The sequence below is a fragment of the Natrix helvetica genome, assembly GCF_964273705.1.
Source record: "Natrix helvetica genome assembly, chromosome: 7".
Classification (NCBI taxonomy): Eukaryota; Metazoa; Chordata; class Lepidosauria; order Squamata; family Natricidae; genus Natrix; species Natrix helvetica.
Genome location: NC_138558.1, coordinates 42,398,497 through 42,416,348, shown reverse-complemented (window position 1 = coordinate 42,416,348; position 17,852 = coordinate 42,398,497). Strand labels below are relative to the sequence as shown.

At 38.6% G+C, this 17,852-nt stretch overlaps 1 protein-coding gene across 7 annotated transcripts in view; it reads left to right on the top strand.

Moving 5' to 3' along the window:
- Positions 1 to 16,946, top strand: part of FGL1 (fibrinogen like 1) — a 34,326-nt gene extending 17,380 nt beyond the window's left edge. For all 7 annotated transcript variants that reach the window (XM_081958869.1, XM_081958868.1, XM_081958870.1 and 4 more), the window contains 5 exons: positions 2,208 to 2,305; positions 5,130 to 5,218; positions 6,046 to 6,233; positions 15,290 to 15,584; positions 15,729 to 16,946. In XM_081958869.1, coding sequence (XP_081814995.1) covers positions 2,208 to 2,305; positions 5,130 to 5,218; positions 6,046 to 6,233; positions 15,290 to 15,449 — 535 coding nt within the window. In that variant the 3' untranslated portion in view covers positions 15,450 to 15,584; positions 15,729 to 16,946. The remainder of the gene's footprint in view (positions 1 to 2,207; positions 2,306 to 5,129; positions 5,219 to 6,045; positions 6,234 to 15,289; positions 15,585 to 15,728) is intronic.
- Positions 16,947 to 17,852: the final 906 nt, after the last annotated feature.

Here is a 17,852-nt window from a genome sequence, read left to right as displayed (position 1 = left end):
AGTCCTTGGTGCTCTCTAAGCTTGGTTGCTTTCTTGAAGACATTTCATTACCAAACTAGGTAACGTCACCAGTGCTACTAGGGAATGAGACTTATTTATTTATTTATTTATTTGGATTTATAGACCGCCCCCTCTCCCAAAAAGGGACTCGGGGCGGTGTACAGTCAATGAAACACAGATAAAATACATAAATAACAATATAAATAATATGTAAACAATTAAATACTTGAGCATTTGAGTGGAGGAGGTGAGACTGTACAAAGAAATAAATATAGTATAAAAGCCCCAAAACATCCCAATTAAAATACCCAAACCCAATTAAAATATATCCCCGGGAGGTAAGACTAAGAGTGTGCCAGGCCAGCTAATTGAAACTTGCTCTTATTTTTATATACTAGTGGCTTGCTCTGTCAGTGTTGGTGGGAGTGATAAGATTTTCATTAAACAAATATAATAGTTAAGATACAATAGTAAGGTTTTGGTTACACAGATTAAAATCTCTACATTCATCTCACAGGCTTGTTATTTTTGAAACAAAATTCATTTACAGTAGAATGTCTAATTCTTATGGATAAAAACGAAAATGCATCTTTTGTAAAAACTTATGTTCAAACTAATGTAGCTCAATGCAACTTTTTATGGTTGTTAGTTCAGATATAGTTTAATTATAGTTTAATTTTTAGAATCAATTGTATGGACACAAAGGACTGGGCCTGAAATTCCCCCAAATACCAAAAATGTCCAGGTCAGGGGTGAAATTCTGCAGATTCTGACAGGTTCTAGAGAACCAGTAGCAGAAATTTTGAGTAGTTTGGAGAACCGGCAAGTACCACCTCTGGCTGGCCCCAGAGCAGTGGTGGGTTCCTGCTGGATCGCACCGGATCGCGCGCGCTCCCTTTCAGCGCTCCACCTGGCTTGCGCGCTCCCTTTCAGCGCTCCACCTGGCTTGCGCGCTCCCTTTCAGCGCTCCACCTGGCTTGCGCGCTCCCTTTCAGCGCTCCACCTGGCTCTCGCGCTCCCTTCCGGCGCTGAAACCGGAAGTACAGTTTTGCCCGGCCCTGGCGAAGCAACGACGCCTGTCTGCGCTCCACCAGCTCGGCTGGGAACGGAGATGTTTCCTCAGCGGAGCGGAGCGCCTGAAAAGTCTTTTCAGGCGCTCCGCTCCGCTGAGGAAACATCTCCGTTCCCAGCCGAGCTGGTGGAGCGCAGGCAGGCGTCGTTGCTTCGCCAGGGGCGGGGCAAGACTGTACTTCCAGTTTCAGCGCCGGAAGGGAGCGCGAGAGCCAGGTGGAGCGCTGAAAGGGAGCGCGCAAGCCAGGTGGAGCGCTGAAAGGGAGCGCGCAAGCCAGGTGGAGCGCTGAAAGGGAGCGCGCGCGATCCGGTGCGATCCAGCAGGAACCCACCACTGCCCCAGAGTGGGGTGGGAATGGTGATTTTGCAGTATCCTTCCCCTGGAGTGGGATGGGAATGGAAATTTTGCAGTATCCTTCCCCTGCCACGCCCACAGAACCGGTAGTAAAAAAAATTGAATTTCACCACTGGTGCAGGTGCTCTTGTTGAGTCTTAGATGACTAATTTTCTTCCAGACCAAGACTGTAAAATAATATGATAACTAGCAAGATTATCTTTGGTGGCTTGCTGGGTAAGACGTTTTTACACTGAGGAGCAGAAAATATGGGAAGATAGAAATCAGTGGTATTTATTGTATTTCATATTGATTTAATGATTTTTTAAAGATTTATTTCTTTATTATGTTAATATAACTACCCATTTCATGGAAAGTGACTCTGAGCAGCGTACAACTATCCACTAAACAAAAAGTCTATAAAGATATTATTTCCTAAAACCATTATACAATGATTATTTTAAAAGCTTCAAAAAAACCATAATAGCAATATTTATTAATCAAATCTATATTTATTGTTATTTTAATCAAAAGCAGCGTAATGATTTTGCTTTGTGAGTATAGTAATGTTTATTGATTGTTATTGCTGGACGACCTAAAATTGCAATCAAATCCTTTTAGTCATTGATCATAATAGAAAGTAAATTATAAAACGAATTGAATTTCCTTTGTTTTTTTGCCTAGAAACCAAATATATGTTTGTAATTTGTAATTGTTAGAGAACTGCACAAACTGTTTTAAAGCCACTTGATAATCCTCTGTGATTTATACAGATCAAAGGTTTTAATCTTTTTTTCCCCAGAAATTGGACTGAATATGAGCAGGGTTTTGGAGATTTTACTTCAGCAAATGGTGAATACTGGCTTGGGAATAAAAACCTTCATTATCTGACTTCTCAGGGTAAGAAAAAACACAACACTTTATTAGAAAAACCAAAACCAATAATAAGAGATTGATTAATTTTGTAGCAATGAACAGGAAAGCCAATACTCAGTAGGATTTCTTCACAGTTGTAGTTCAAATTAAGGTCTCTCTAAGTGTGATTTTTTTGGGGGGGATGCTATGGCTCAGTGGCTAAGACGCTGAGCTTGTCGATCAGAAAGGTCGGCAGTTTGGCAGTTCGAATCCCTAGTGATCTCCCCTTACTTGGTTCGAATCCCTAGTGATCTCCCCTTACTTGTCCCAGCTTCTGCCAACCTAGCAGTTTGAAAGCATGTAAAAATGCAACCACCTTTGGTGGGAAGTAACAGTGTTCCGTGTGCTTTTGGTGTTTAGTCATGCCGGCCAAATGACCACGCAAACGTCTTTGAATAGCGCTGGCTCTTTGGCTTTGAAACGGAGATGAGCACTGCCCCCTAGAGTCAGGAACAACTAGCGCATATGTGTGAGGGGAAACTTTACCTTACCTTTTAAGTGTGATTTGTTGCTGAGTTTGTTAACAGTTTTAGATGCATTCTGATATAGTGATATCTCCGGGAATACATTTATATATTTCATTTGATTTAGATGCCACCCAACTCCAGATAACTATGGGCAGCTCACAATGTAACAGACAAAATAAATTACAATATGAATAAGAAAAAGGAACAAAACAGACACAAGATAAATTAAAAAGTTACCAAAAAACCTACCAAGATGATAAATCCAGCCAACTCAAAAAGGCATATGTATATAAAGAAATCCAGCATGGAGCACCAACCAGCCTACACGAGAGGAATATCTAGGCCTTTAAAGTTCTCAAAAATCCCATCAGGATAAGAGCCACTTGTATCTCAGTAGTAGTCTCATTCCAGAGGGCAAGTGTTATGACAAAGAAGATCCATTTTCTGTGTTGTGGTAGATTATATTGTTTAATTGAAGGAACCCAAGGGCCACCAACCCTGCCACTCTCTCAGCTGGACAGACACCATGAGATGTAAGCATTCCCTCCAATAACCAGACTCTAGGGCATGTAGGGTTTTATAGGTCGTAACTAGGAGCTTCAATTGCACCCAAAAGCAAACTGGCAGTTGTTACAGCTCACAGAGCAGGCATGTCATCTGGCGATAATGAGACATAACCATCACTGCTGGCACTGCACAGTCTTCAAAGGTAGCCCCATGTACAGCCCATTGCAGTCGCTGAGCTGTGGGATGCATAGGGCTTGCAGAATTTTGGATTTTTGGACTCTTTTCTAAGCAGGCATGTCCAGGAAATCTATGAAAATAATTTTAAATAATTTTTACATCTTGCAGGGTTTACTTCTAATCTGAGAAGTGCATTCTGCAGAAATGGATGTATCGGGCAAAATATATACTTGCAAACTACTGAGTCTCTCTTAAAAATTGTTATCTGTCCCAAGACACCAGGCAATTTCTTCCCAACCTGGTATCCCTTTCCATTTAAGTTGGAATCCCACTCTCTTCATTCCTTTATCTAGGATGATGGGGATTGTGGTCCAGCAGAATTAGAGGTCACTTGGCTAGTAAAAGCAATTTTAAGTTATTTTGTTTTTTAAAAAATACTCCGTAAATCTCCAGCGTTTTATTCATATATTTTCTGGTTTTTTTAAGAATAATCTCAGTGTGATTATTACAATTTGCATATTTTAAAATATCTGCTCTGGATACTGAATCAAATTGATACAGAAAAGAGAAATAACACATGCTGGCAAGTGGAAATCACAGCCACATCGACAAACTATCAATCTGGAATTATGGTGAAACAAATTTTTCCACTGTTTTTTCCTACCCAGACAAAGAGAGAATTTCTCAAAACACTAAGCATTCAGTTATAGGTTGTGTTTAGTCTGACAATCTAACAGCTAATTTCAAGTCTGGGATGTGTAAACACAGGACATAAGTGTGTGAGTATGTGGGTATTCCTTTGGTCTGACTGTGTATGTGTATACTATATGTATAGTGCTTTGCTTTGTTCTGATTGTGAGGTTTGAACAGTTTACAAGATGTTCAGACCTCACAGTCAGAACAAAGCAAAGAACGACACACTGTTAATATAATTCAGGTGTTAAATATATGGTTCCGCTTCATGGATTACTGCCTTGTCATGGCAAGGGGGCTTGCATAGCTCAGTGAAGCTATGAGTCCTTTTAAACTAGGGTTATGGAGAAGACTCCTGTGAGTCCCTTGAATTGCAAGGTGATCAAACCAGTCAATCCTAGAGGAGTTCAATCCTGACTGCTCTTTAGAAGGCCAAATCCTGAAGATGAAACTTAAATACTTTGGCCACCTAATGAGAAGGAAGGACTCACTGGAGAAGAACCTAATGCTGGGAAAGATTGAGAGCAAAAGAAGAAGGGGACAACAGAGAATGAGGTGGCTGGATGGATGGTAGAGGACAGGAAGGCCTGGAGGAACATTGTCCATGGGGTCACAATGGTTGGACTTTGCAACTAACAACAACAAAATACATGGTTAGGTATCACTAATGCAAGATACAAAAAGTGCTGAGTTGCTGACTGTAAAGGGCAAGATCTCTGATTACAATTATGTAATAAAATTATTTTTAATAATAGATAATAAATTTTCAATAAAATTCCATATTAACCTGCCCTGATTAATCAAAGTATGTCAGCATCATGCTAAGCAATAAGAAACACAAACTGCTAAAAAATTAGCACTTAGCCACAGTATCTGAATTCTCTCCATGCCTGCAATGAATTGAATGGAAGTTCTCCCTTCCGCTCTTCTGAATATTGCACCTTCATTTGTTCTTTTCAATTCAGGGAATTATACCTTGAGGATCGATTTGTCTGATTTTATGGATGAACAGCGCTTTGCACAGTATGAAAAGTTTCGAGTTGCAGACGAGCAGGTAGTAGAAGTAGCTTCATTAGAACTTGGAATTCTAAATACACATCATAAGAACATAAGTATTTCACAAATATTGTATCATTCAGAATTCTGGGTGTGTATGAGTGTGTGTGAGAGAGTTTTAGAATGATAGACTAAATAATCTCCATTCAGCTGTGAACCTCATTAATTGTGTGCAGTCAAGAGTGTCCAGTTACATATAACACTCAAAGCCATAATGTATATTGGAGGGGTTAGTGAGATCTCTGAAGGGAAATGGAGACATTCTCTTACCTAACCAATGTCATAGAGTCCCCATAAGAAGGTGACCCTCATAGTATGTATATAATCTGAACTTCTTGGTATAAGGAAGAAACAGAAGAATAAATACTATTTTTAATTAGCATTTCAATTTCAAAGGCAGTAAGCTTTCAAACTTTTTGCAGTCACAGACAACAAAATCAACATCATAAAATGGAGCGACTATCCACCCCAATTAAATAAAAACACACTATACCGCTCCCAATTTTCAAATTTAAAATTATGGGAATTTCACAATATGCTAAATTCTTTTACTGTTCACTCCAGGATTTTAAAAAAAAATCAGTACAGAATAATATGATCAACTTCCTTATAGGCATACATCCTTAAAACTGGGAAATCCCCTAAGCTATACATGTACCTAATATTGGTTATTAAATGCAACCATATGAATGAAGCCTTTGCATTTTCAATTGATTTCTTTGTGGACAATGTTTCTTGTTCACCTTTTTGAAGGTCTCTCTTAAATGCTAGAAAGGTGTTCCACTTATACAATTCTCTTACTCCTTTTCTCAACTTCTTTGCTAGAATTCCTACAAGATGAATTGTGGCCAATATTCTGGAACAGCTGGTGACTCTCTCACTGGGGGGTTTCATCCTGAAGTGAAATGGTGGGCAAATCACCAAGGAATGAAATTCAGCACCAAAGACAGAGATAATGACAATTATGAAAAGAATTGCGCTGAAGAAGATCAGGCTGGTTGGTGGTTTAACAGGTTGGCTTTCTTTTCATATTATTTTGACTTAGAAGAACTATTTTTTTCCTTAAATTCATGTAAAATAAAACAGACATTCTGGATCTGAGTAGCTTTCAATAGCCAAGTTAAGTGTTATCTTTTATCCTGCCATTATGAATTACAAATAGGTCTCAATTAGTGCAGTTAATGAATTTCACAAAATAGTCACGTTATTTTAATTTGCACTGTTTGCTATTCAAAGTGATACTTCTATGGGTAAAAAAACCCAAGCCTTTTCTTTTTAAAACTTGTACTGTTTTCCTCTGACAAAATCTACCTTTTCCCCACTTGCATATACAAACAGTAGCAGCATATAAAAATACCAACCTCAATTATGCATTCAGTAACCTCACATTAACTGAATTTTGGGTCACATTAAATGTGACCTTGATATCAATCTCCAATCTGCACTAAATTAAAAATCATGGGTACTCCTCAGCTTATGACCACAATTGAGCCCAACACATCTGTGGCTAACTATGACTGTTGTTAAGTGAAGTTTGTCCTATTTTACGACCGGCGACTTAACATTTGTTAAGAGAATCATGGTAGTTATTAAATTAATAACAGGTTATTAAGTGAATCAGGCTTCCCAATTGAATTTGCTTATAAACAGGTCACACAACCCCGGGACACTGCAACCGTCATAAATATGAGTCCGTTGCCAAACATCTGAATTTTCATCATGTGGCCATGGGGATGCTGCAACGGTTGTGTGTTTTTTAGCAATCGTGCATGCACTGAACCGCCAGTAATGCAGGCAGAAACCCACCCCTGCCCAGTGAGTAAAACAGCTGAGACACGGCAATCCGCTCTGCGGTGCCAATCAGCTGGGCTTCAAACAAAGGAAATATAGGACAGAATAGAGCAGGGGCAGGTGGGCAGGGCCAACTGATCGCTGGAACTACCGGTTCGCCCAAACCCATCCGAACTGGTTGAATCCCACCCCTGGCTGAGAGCTGCTGTCCAATGTAGTTAGAAAACCTAACACCGAAGAAAACTAGTCCTTCATAAGAAATAGTATTTTAAAGAATCAAGAAACGTTCATACATTTTTAAAAGAAATTGGGATGAAATGCCACCCATGGTTTGACCATCACTCAGATGAGTTGTAACGCTAGGAGCAGGTTTGCAGTGAGTTAAGAAACATTGTTTGTTTCCCCATACCTGTTCTTTTCTACAGTGTTCTGCATGGCATTAATCACATTGAACATAATAATCAATGACTTTTAACTGGTTGCATTTAAAGTGTAGCCATGCATTTGCAAGTCTAAGGGAAGTTTGACACTGCCAAAGTAATAATGGTCGACACTGAATGTAAAAGGTTGCAAAATATAGCAAGGAAGTATATTTACATAGCCAGTCTAACAATATGCGTAATTCTCAGGGAACAAGTTGTCTCTTATGATTTGAGAGCCATCAGATACATTTGAAAAGGTTCTTAGAAGCAGATTCAATGTTCTCTTGCTTTTCTTTTGTTCTGGATTCTTCTTGTTTGGCTCTGTCTATCCAGTTGTTATAAACACAAAGTCTTGCCAATTATTGCAAGCATTTTGCAATACAGCTTGAGCTGGACTGAAGTGAAGCCAAGTTTACTGTGTGAAACAATGTGTTTCAGCTCTCATCAATGCTAAGTTGATAAGGAGGAGGAAATGAAACAATGTTTAAATCCTGTTTTCAGTGAAGTCAAAGCTTCCACTGACTTCAAATGGGAATTTGTCACTGCTGAAAATAAGAGTCACATTTGTTTCTGGTGAATCATTGGGATTACACTGCACTGCAATTATTCTGAGTCAAAGAATAATAATTGTAAATGTGTTCTTCCAGCCCTCGTTATGTAGTAAGTCTTCATTACGAGTTTAAAAAAGAATCAATTATATCTTAGCAAGCATTCTGTAAACCTATCTTAATAGCCCTTTTCCTTCTGGACTTCCTTCTGCCCTTCTTGGGGTTGGTTTTCCTTATTTTATTTTATTTATTTATTTTATTAGATTTGTTAGCCGCTCCCTCTCCTCGAAGGGACTCGGGGCGGCGTACAATCAAAGATATATATTATATGTTGCATGGAGGAGGTATAAAAACTCATAACACAATATCACATTTCATAAAATAATACAATAACAATAGGATTAAAATAACCTTAAAAACTACCCTAAGATTTAAAAAATTGCCAGGAGGATTAGAGAATAGAGTTGTAGTTAAGCCAGGCCAGCTAGTTGGAACAGGTGGGTCTTGAGTTTCTTGCGGAAGGAGCGGAGATCGGTAGTTGTCCTAATGTCGGGGGGGAGGTCATTCCAGAGGGCTGGGCCCATCACAGAGAAGGCCCTACTCCTAGGCGCCGCCCGCTGGCACTGCTTAGTGGACGGCACCCGGAGGAGTCCCTCTCTGTGAGAGCGAATTGGTCGCAGGGATGTATGGGGTAGGATGCGATCCTGCAGGTAACTAGGTCCTGTGCCATGGAGGGCTTTAAAGATGGTAATCAACACCTTGAAACGCACCCGGTAGACCACAGGAAGCCAGTGCAGCTCGCGCAGGAGAGGTGTTACATGGGAGTATCTAGTACTCCCCATAATTGCCCGCGCGGCCACATTCTGGACCAGCTGTAGTCTTCAAGTGCATCTCAAGGGGAGTTCATTAGAAATAATGAAATTAGATTGCTGATAAGAGTTCTTGGTGAATGACATTCAGCTCAAGAGCCAAGTCATAGAGGATTTGGTACATAAAAAGAAAGACAGAAAAAAAAGTACAGCTCAGTGCTAATGAATTTAATGGGGCTTTCTCCCACCTAGAAGAGTATATCCGATTTAAGCCTAGTTCACATTTTTTTTAATGGATTTATTATGAATGGGTATTCACATAATTGGTTTATGGATAAATCGTGCACATGGATGGAAAGATGAAGTACTAGGCTATGGGTACTTTGTAAGCAAATGCAGTCTGCTTAAGTATTGCCAAACAGGTTTTATGTATGGAAAATGTTCATATCCTATATATCTCAGAAATATCTTTCTGTCACAGAAGGAAGGAAACGGCTATATTTCTGTAGCCGAGAAACTGAAATAATTGTCTTGCATTTAACTGCAGAAATAAGGCTATTGTATGTGCTGAACTACAAAACATTTTAACTTTGGAATTGACCGTAATTGGATTATCATTCAGTTTGATTTTGATAGCATAACAATGATTCACAATTTCAAATGCTACAAAAGGTAGACCCCTTCTTTAATGAAGCCAAATAATCCAAAGAAGCTTAATCCAATGAGATGTCAAGAGCACAACAGTTCTGTCCAAAAATGTTGCTTCTTAACACCATTTTATTGGTACTAATTCTTAACAATAAAAGGCATTTGCATTAAGAATATTTCTCCCAGGAGAAATTCTTCCACCAGTTGACACTGTGCAGCAAAGTAGATAAAAACATCCAAATGTAGTTATATAATAAAATTAATCCTGGCCACGAAAAATTATTCTACAGTAAAAATTACAGCTTTTTCTTTTCTTTTTTTACAACTTTTCCCCAAGCTTCAAACTCTTTTCCTTGCAAACTGGTCAAGAATGCAGTGGGAAAAATCAATAACACTGCAGAGGATTCTAGTTGAAATTGATTACTAGATCCTTTTTAGTCAGGGCTAGTTAAGGAATGAAAATGGCACTGAATGTTCTAGTTGATTATCTCTGCTAGGACCTTGATATGGGACAACATATCCCTTTTGATCTTATTAGATCTCTTTATCATGTCCAGTACCAGCAACTATAATATCCTCCTGGGCCACCTGCAGGAGAAGGGAGCTGGTGGTATCATTTTATGGTGTTTCTGCTTCTACCTTAGTGGATACTTCCAGTCAGACTCATGGGGAGGTTTGTGATCAAGTCCCTAAAGTGTGAAATTCCTCTGGGTTTCCCTCCAAATTATCTAATTTGTACATGAATGAAGTGAGTCATTCTGTGGTTCAAGATAAAATGGTTCAGGATGATGTTATTATTAGTATGGTGATAATATTCAGTTATACATCACCATCATGGGCTATGTCAAGAAGTTTCTGAAGTCCTGAATTGGTGTCCAGAGACTGTGACAGCATAAATAGTAAAACAAGTCCAGATTAAACTATTCCCTGATGAAGCAGCTTGTTGTCAATAGATATCAGCAACATTAATAGTAACTCTGGATGGGGTCATACTCCCCCAAAGAAGCTTGATTTGTAACTTGGGACTTCTCCTGGATTCTCTGCGCCATACATCCCTATGACCCATCCGCTCGCACAGAGAGGGACTTCTCCAGGTGCCGTCCACCAGACAGTGCCATGGGGCGGCGCCTAGGAGCAGAGCCTTCTCTGTGGCGGGCCCAGCCCTGTGGAATGACCTCCCCCCGGATATTAGGACCACTACTGACCTCCGCTCCTTCCGTGTAAAGCTCAAGACCCACCTATTCCAAATAGCCGGCCTGGCTCAATCATAACTTCATAACGCTCCTGATGGTTTTTTTAATTCAGTAATTTTATTTAATGGGATTTTAAATTGTGTTTTTTAACTGTCTTTCACTTATGAGTCTACCTCCTCCATGCACATGTATATGTCTTTGTTCTTTATGTATGTATGTTTGTCTTTATCTGTATTTTATCTGTTTTGATTGTACGCCGCCCCGAGTCCTTCGGGAGAGGGTTGCGGCTAATCAAATAAAATTATTATTATTATTAATCAAATAAAATTATTATTATTATTAATCAAATAAAATAATAATAATAATAATAATAATAATAATAATAATTATTATTATTATTATTATTATTATTATTATTATTATTATTATTATTATTATTATTATTATTATTATTATTATTATTATTCTCTGCTTAAAAAGAATGTGGAGACTGTGACCAGGGCCCCTCTGGCAAATGTTGGCTGACTTTATCTGGAAGAATTTACCCTGATGAGGGTAAATGAACTTGACCATTGCTCAGCTGGAATACAGCTAATTTTTTTTTCTGGGGCTGCCTTTAATTTTACTTGTTTACATAACTTATATGGATGCCTGTCTCACATAATAACCGTATACTGTGGCTCACAGCTATCAGTAAAAACAAAAATAAAAACAAAACCACTCTTCCCACTGGGCTCCTGACCAATTAGCCTCCTGATTCAATCCCCTTTCTAGACCAACACTTGGGGAAACAGGCAGGGCTTCACGGGTATCTAAAAGGATAATTAAGGTGCCCTAGAATCTCAAGTGGCAGGTCATTCAAAAGATCTGGACTGGGGCAATACAGAGGAGGCACATTTACAAAGTCCCCAAAGTTGCCAGTATTTAAAGGAGGGGCTCTGGAGCATGCTCAACATATCTGACCTAGATCAGTAGATATTCTTAGAAAGAGGCAGTCCTGATCTTGTGCCATTAGGGATTTAAGACCTAATAACAAGCATCTGAATTGCACCTGAAGAGCAACTGGAAGCCAGCACAGCTCATGCAGCAGTGGGATAACAATCAGCTTCAGCTACTCAGCTGCAGAAAATGCAGTGGAGAGACTCCTGACAGGACAACTCCACCAAGCCTGAATAACACTAACTTTGAAGTCACTTCAACATTGCATCGTTTACTATTTCAATAGGCTAGTACTATTTCAGTGAAATGTGCTAGTGCTTTTAAAGCCCCTAGTGGTGCAGCACATATTTAATCTGGTCTGGTCCTAAGAGAAGGTCTGTTGTGGGCCTTCCTCTTTCAGAAACAGGTGGCCTTCTCAGTAGGATAGTTCTTTCTTACTGTACCTCCCTTCCCCAAAGGTTCAGTTATTTCCTGCCCACTTAGGTTTCGCAAAACTATCCAAAACCACAGCTGTTTCAGTGGTCATTTGACTTTTCAGTTATGGGATTTTGTATTCTAGAGGTGAAGATCTGGTATCTCTTTAAGAGCCAATGGCATAATTATTTAATGTGGAGATTGTGCCATGCAGCACCGATGCTCTATGCTTGGAAGAATGGCAGTTGTCCAACTCTCCAGTTCTTTTCTGTTTTTATTTTTAACCATGCTTTTTGTTGTGAACAATGGAGCAGTGTATGTGCGGGAACAAAACCAGCAAGCACAGACAAGGGAAAGCACTGATCACAGGCCATCATCACTTATGCATAAGGAAAGACAATGGAGTTCCCTGGGCTGCTTTGTCAAAGATGCCTACCTGTTAAAAATCAGCTCACTGGATAATAGAGTCTTCTTTGGGGTTTTAAAAACAGAGAAGTAGAAAAGATAAAAATGAAGCCTATCCAGATTAAGGCTTGTGAGGTTTAATGTGTGCTGAGGACACACTTTGTCCTAAGTGGTAATGCGATTTGTTAAGCTTTGGTTTAGCATTGTGGTTACAACAAACTATAAATGTATGTGCTGTAAACCCAGTCAGTCATTGAGTTTGCACACTACAAAATCAAGCAAGTTGTATTATGATCTAGTGCAGAGGTGGGCAACCTGAGGCTCTAGAGCAGTGTTTCTCAAACTTGGGGGATTCTGGGAGTTGAAGTCCACAGGACTTAAAGTCACCAAGTTTGAGAAACACTGCTCTAGAGACTTAAACCTAATCTGTCACCCCCATTTTTGTGATATTCAGAGACATTGTTGACTTCAGTTGCAAAACTAGTGGTTAATTATAGTGGCAAGGGTGTGTTATGTTTGTAATTTATTGTTAACGTAACATTCTGTTTGAGTCATGCTTGACTTCTAGTGACTATGTTGTCTTGTCCATGTCCAACAATACAAAACTGGTTTACAATTGTCTCTTCCCAAGATGCCTCCTTTCCAGTCTAGCTTAGAGCTTTAGTATTTCCTAGTGAATTCTCCTCCAAGTACTAATTAAATCCAACCCTGTTTTGTTCTTGAGACAGTCTACTTCTGCTAATAACTTGCAAATAGAATCATGGCCTCATGGAAAATCTGTTCCTCACTACATGGTCCTTTAGAACTTCTCTGACAGGTAACCATCCAGCCTCTGTCTGAAGATCTCTTTAAAAAAAGGTTCATCACTTTCTGTGATACTCCATAAGTGAGAATATTCCTCTTGATGACTAGCACGAATTCCGTTCCTTGTGAATTTTGTCCCTGTCCGTCTTGAACTTTAGTACCCAAAACTGAGTAGAGTATTGTAAGTGGAATCGACCCAGGGCAGAGTGGAGTGGAGCAAATAAGGTCTATGATTTGGTCTCTTTGCTTGTGTTAACACACTCCAAAAGTTTTTTTTTTTAGCTACATCACATTATTTTTAGCTTGTTGTTAATGGCCCTTTCTGTAGCCAAAATAGTTATGTTGTCTGAATTGAGAAGATTGTGCTGGTGAAATAAAACATAATTAAGCATATTGGTTATGTAAAGTTTAACTATTTTTATTGCCAGTTTTCAGGAAATGATTTTTTAAATCTTCAAATTAAGTTGATTAGCAGACAACAATTAGTGCTGAATCAAATCAACAAAGATAGAAAATGCTTTGGGTTTTTTTCTGCTATATTGCAAAGAATATTCAGGAAGCAAAAAATAGGTATGATATAATTGAAAAGTGACTGGAAAGTTACCTGCACAACTAATAAATAGGTACTTATTTTTAAAAAAGAGGCTTTGATAAAGGGATAAAGTTTAAGTATCCCTCAAAACTTTCAACGGCGCGAAATCCGAGGAGAAAAAGAAGTGCAGGTACTAGTACAAAATATGATATTGTAAATATATTTAAATTTTAGAATTAATGTTTTTAAATCTTGCAGCTCCTACTTATAACTTAATCTGTATTTTTATATTTTATAATCTGTATTTATAACTTATGATAGATTTTATTTTACCTTCCTTCCTTTCCCTTCCTGCTTCTCTTTTCTTTTCCTTTCTTTTTTTCTTTTCTTTTCTTTTCCACATGCTGAGGGCAGAATACTTTGCCTATCTTCAATATTTTGAGAGAGGGTCATATAATTTTTATTGAAAAAGAACTTTAAACAGAGTTTAAAACTACAGCAAACCTAAAATGAAAAATAAAAAAGGGAGAAAAGAGAAAGTGAGAAACAGAGACAAAGAAAAAGAAAAAATTCTAGAAGCAACTTCCATCTTCTATAACAGCAGTTACTGGCATCATTATTACGATTTCCATCCTACCAAATTATTGTTTGGTTCCCCTCTTTCATAAGTAACCCTTTTTAATCAGTAACTTCAATATTTTGATTTCGTATTATGAGGTTTTTCCTTATTTTTATAAACATCCAAATAAACTTAACTCACATATTCCACTTATTTTTGGTTAATTGGACGGAGGCAGGGAGATAATTTTTTTAATTCAGTGGTTTGCCACAGACACTAAATGATGTAATCCCTAAGAAACTCCTGCAATTTCTCCAAAAAAGAAGATTATAGGGCTTGATGAATCTACTCAAAGGAGAACTATACAGTGGGATTTTTATTTACTGTATCTTATAAGCCATTTCTTCATTGAGTTGATGACCGAGGAGATCAAGGTAATAATTGGGTGGATTTTAGGTATCATAAAAGTGTAGCAAATCACTAGCTGTTATTAGTTAGGGAATAAGGGTTTCTTGGGATATATAGGGGTAATGAAATAACTTTCAGAATTTGTCTGAAAATCAACAGAACTTTCTTTACACAAAGTAAAATATATCACAAGAATGATATGGTCACTATAGAACAGCTCTGTATAATCAGATTGATTCAGACCTTTAGTCACACAATATATTAGACTGGAGAAGGTTGTTGGTGATATTCCTGTTAGGCCTGTTGCTAGTCCTTTGATGATGAGTAGGTGGTGATTCTCTTCAGATCCAGGGTCCATGCGAGTGGCAAAAGATTAGAAGTAACTGCATTCCCCCAAAGCAGGTGGAGATGAAGAGAAATCGTGGCCCCCTTTTAGTCCTACAGATTAAATATTACCCAGGCTTCGAGGACTAAGATGCAGGGTATAGGGGGGAAGAATAGGTCACCGTTTCTACTTGCAAACAGTCTGAGGAAGCTGTGATTTTGTTTGAAACTAATAGATACCTTCTATTTCTTTTTCTTCTTCTATTTCACTAGATGTCATACTGCCAACCTGAATGGCCTGTACTATAATGGACCCTATTCAGCAAGGACAGACAATGGAATTGTGTGGTACACATGGCGTGGCTGGTGGTATTCCTTGAAGTCTGTTGTCATGAAAGTCAGGCCACCAAACTTCAGTCCCAGTGTAGCTTAGGGTTTGCTTCCCATGTTCTTCTTCTTCTTAGTCAAATCAGTCACACCTGCACTACGACATTCACTTATTTCACTTAGATAAGGAATCCATTAAGTAAAGTTCAGTCATTGGTGAGTATATGACACTTTATATAGAGTAAGGCAGGGGTGTCCAAACTTGGGAACTTTAAGGCTTGTGGACTTCAACTCCCAGAATTCCCCAGCCAGCCATGCTGGCTGGGGAATTCTGGGAGTTGAAGTCCACAAGCCTTAAAGTTCCCAGGTTTGGACACCCCTGGAGTAAGGGGTGGGTTTTTTTGGCAGCAATAGGGATACAGCTTGCCACTATCTTCTTCCCAGAAGCTCTTTTTAACTTCTTGGTCTGACTTACAGCCTTAGCATTTCTTATGTTCCTGCATTGACGTTCTAACCAGCTTCAAGAGAGGGAAACCTTAAGAACTGCCAGGGCTGTCAGTCAGAAGTTAGAAAGGGCTTCTGAGAAGAAGGGAACTCTATTGAGGTTTTTTGAGATCAACCAAGGCTGTTCAAATGCTGCCAACTCCTAACCAGCAGAGGTGAGTTGCTGCCGGTTCGGCTGAACCGGTAGTGGAATTCAGGCCTGGGTCACAGAACTGGCAGCGACCCAGGCCTGACAAGCCCCCAAACCGGTTCCCTCGCTGCCACTTGGGCACCACCATTTTGAATTTTAGGGAGCGTGCATGCGCAGTTCACTGTAAATTGTTCTGCACATGCATGCAGAACAATTTACACTGAACTGTGCACACGAGCGCACGGCACACATGAGCACGCATCTGGCACACACATCTGGCGCATGCGTCTGACACACGCACAGACACGTTGCACACGAGTTGTGAACCCACAGTAACGCCGGCAGCAACCCACCCCTGCTAAGCAGCTTTCATTTTTTTAAAATCTAAATTTGTATTTGGATGAGTTTCATTTCTGGTCATTTCATGGGCATATTCATGCACTATTCACCTTTCAGTAAAACCACCATCCAAACTAGGATACCTATGTTCATCCCATCGATTTTCCAAAGCTTAAATGTGCTTAATGCTTTTACGTATTTTTATTGATAAGAAAACAAATGACATGGAGATATAAACAACTTGAGTTCTTTAATTCCACAGTCATTAGCTAAAAAAGATATTTCAGGTCCTATTCCACAATAGCTACATTACTAGAAGATTTAAGACTTCATTTGTATTTAAGAGCATTAATTCTACCATGTTTTTAATTTGACCCACTTCACAAGCAGAATACAATCCAAAATATACACTAGATGAAGTTAAGTCTTTCAGATATTTTACATTGATAACTTACAGATCTGTTAAAACTTGCCTCTTTTCAAATTTTCTGAATGTTTGTGGATCTTTTCTGTTACATATTATTAGAACAGACCTTCATGTGGGTCCTACTCACATCCAGACATATAAAGAGAGTCTGAATAGATAAATAATACTAACATTTAATGTTGCTTTTATTTTATAGACAAAATCACCCAACGTTCAAAGTGCCAGAGTGAAAGAATGATCTCTCTAGTTTAGTTAAAGGCAAATTTAGGTCTAACTGTATTAGAACAGAGATTCAACATGCCGCATTGAGAAGAAATGTCTGAAAAATTCCATAAAACATAGTTAATACCTATTAATCAGGAAGAGATTTCATAAATTATGTTAAAGCTTTAGGGATCCATAGTCCAAGCATTGAATTGGAGAATGCTTGAGACAATGAATCATTCCAAAGGTGGCTATCTTCTTAAAGTCATCTCATCATTATTGTTATGAAATGAATTAAAGAAGCCCCCAACTTTGGTGTTACTTATTCACTTGGACTCCCTTTATACATATACTGAAGCATTATAAATATTCTGAAATGTGGGAAATGGTTTTCTACAGAGCTTTATTCGTTTTAGCTTTATTACACATAGTTTGCTATTCCTATGCCACTATGTATAATCATGCTGCACTTAGTCATGCTGCACTTACGTGGGTAGAAGACTGAGTAAGACTGAATTTCGGAAGAAATGAAGAGTAAATACCTAGAGTGGCTAGAACAATGGGTCTAAATCTCACATCTAATTAGGAGAATCCAATGTAGTGTCATTTGTTTCAGCCTGCAATTTATTTTTTGGTGTGACTTGTAATCATTGAAGAATAGGGACATTGCAGTGAGGATATTTTTAAAATAAAGTTTGTTAAAGGAGCGTTGCTTTTCCAATCTACAACATCACAAAAACTGATGCAAATGAACTCAGAATAATATGTATCTTCTATTATTTCGATATGGCACACCTACTAATTGGCTGATACTGATGGCATCATTGGTGATGAATCACAATTTATTTGCTATTCCTGTCCTTTTAAAAATTAAATTATTGCTTAGGAATTAATGACAATTAAAG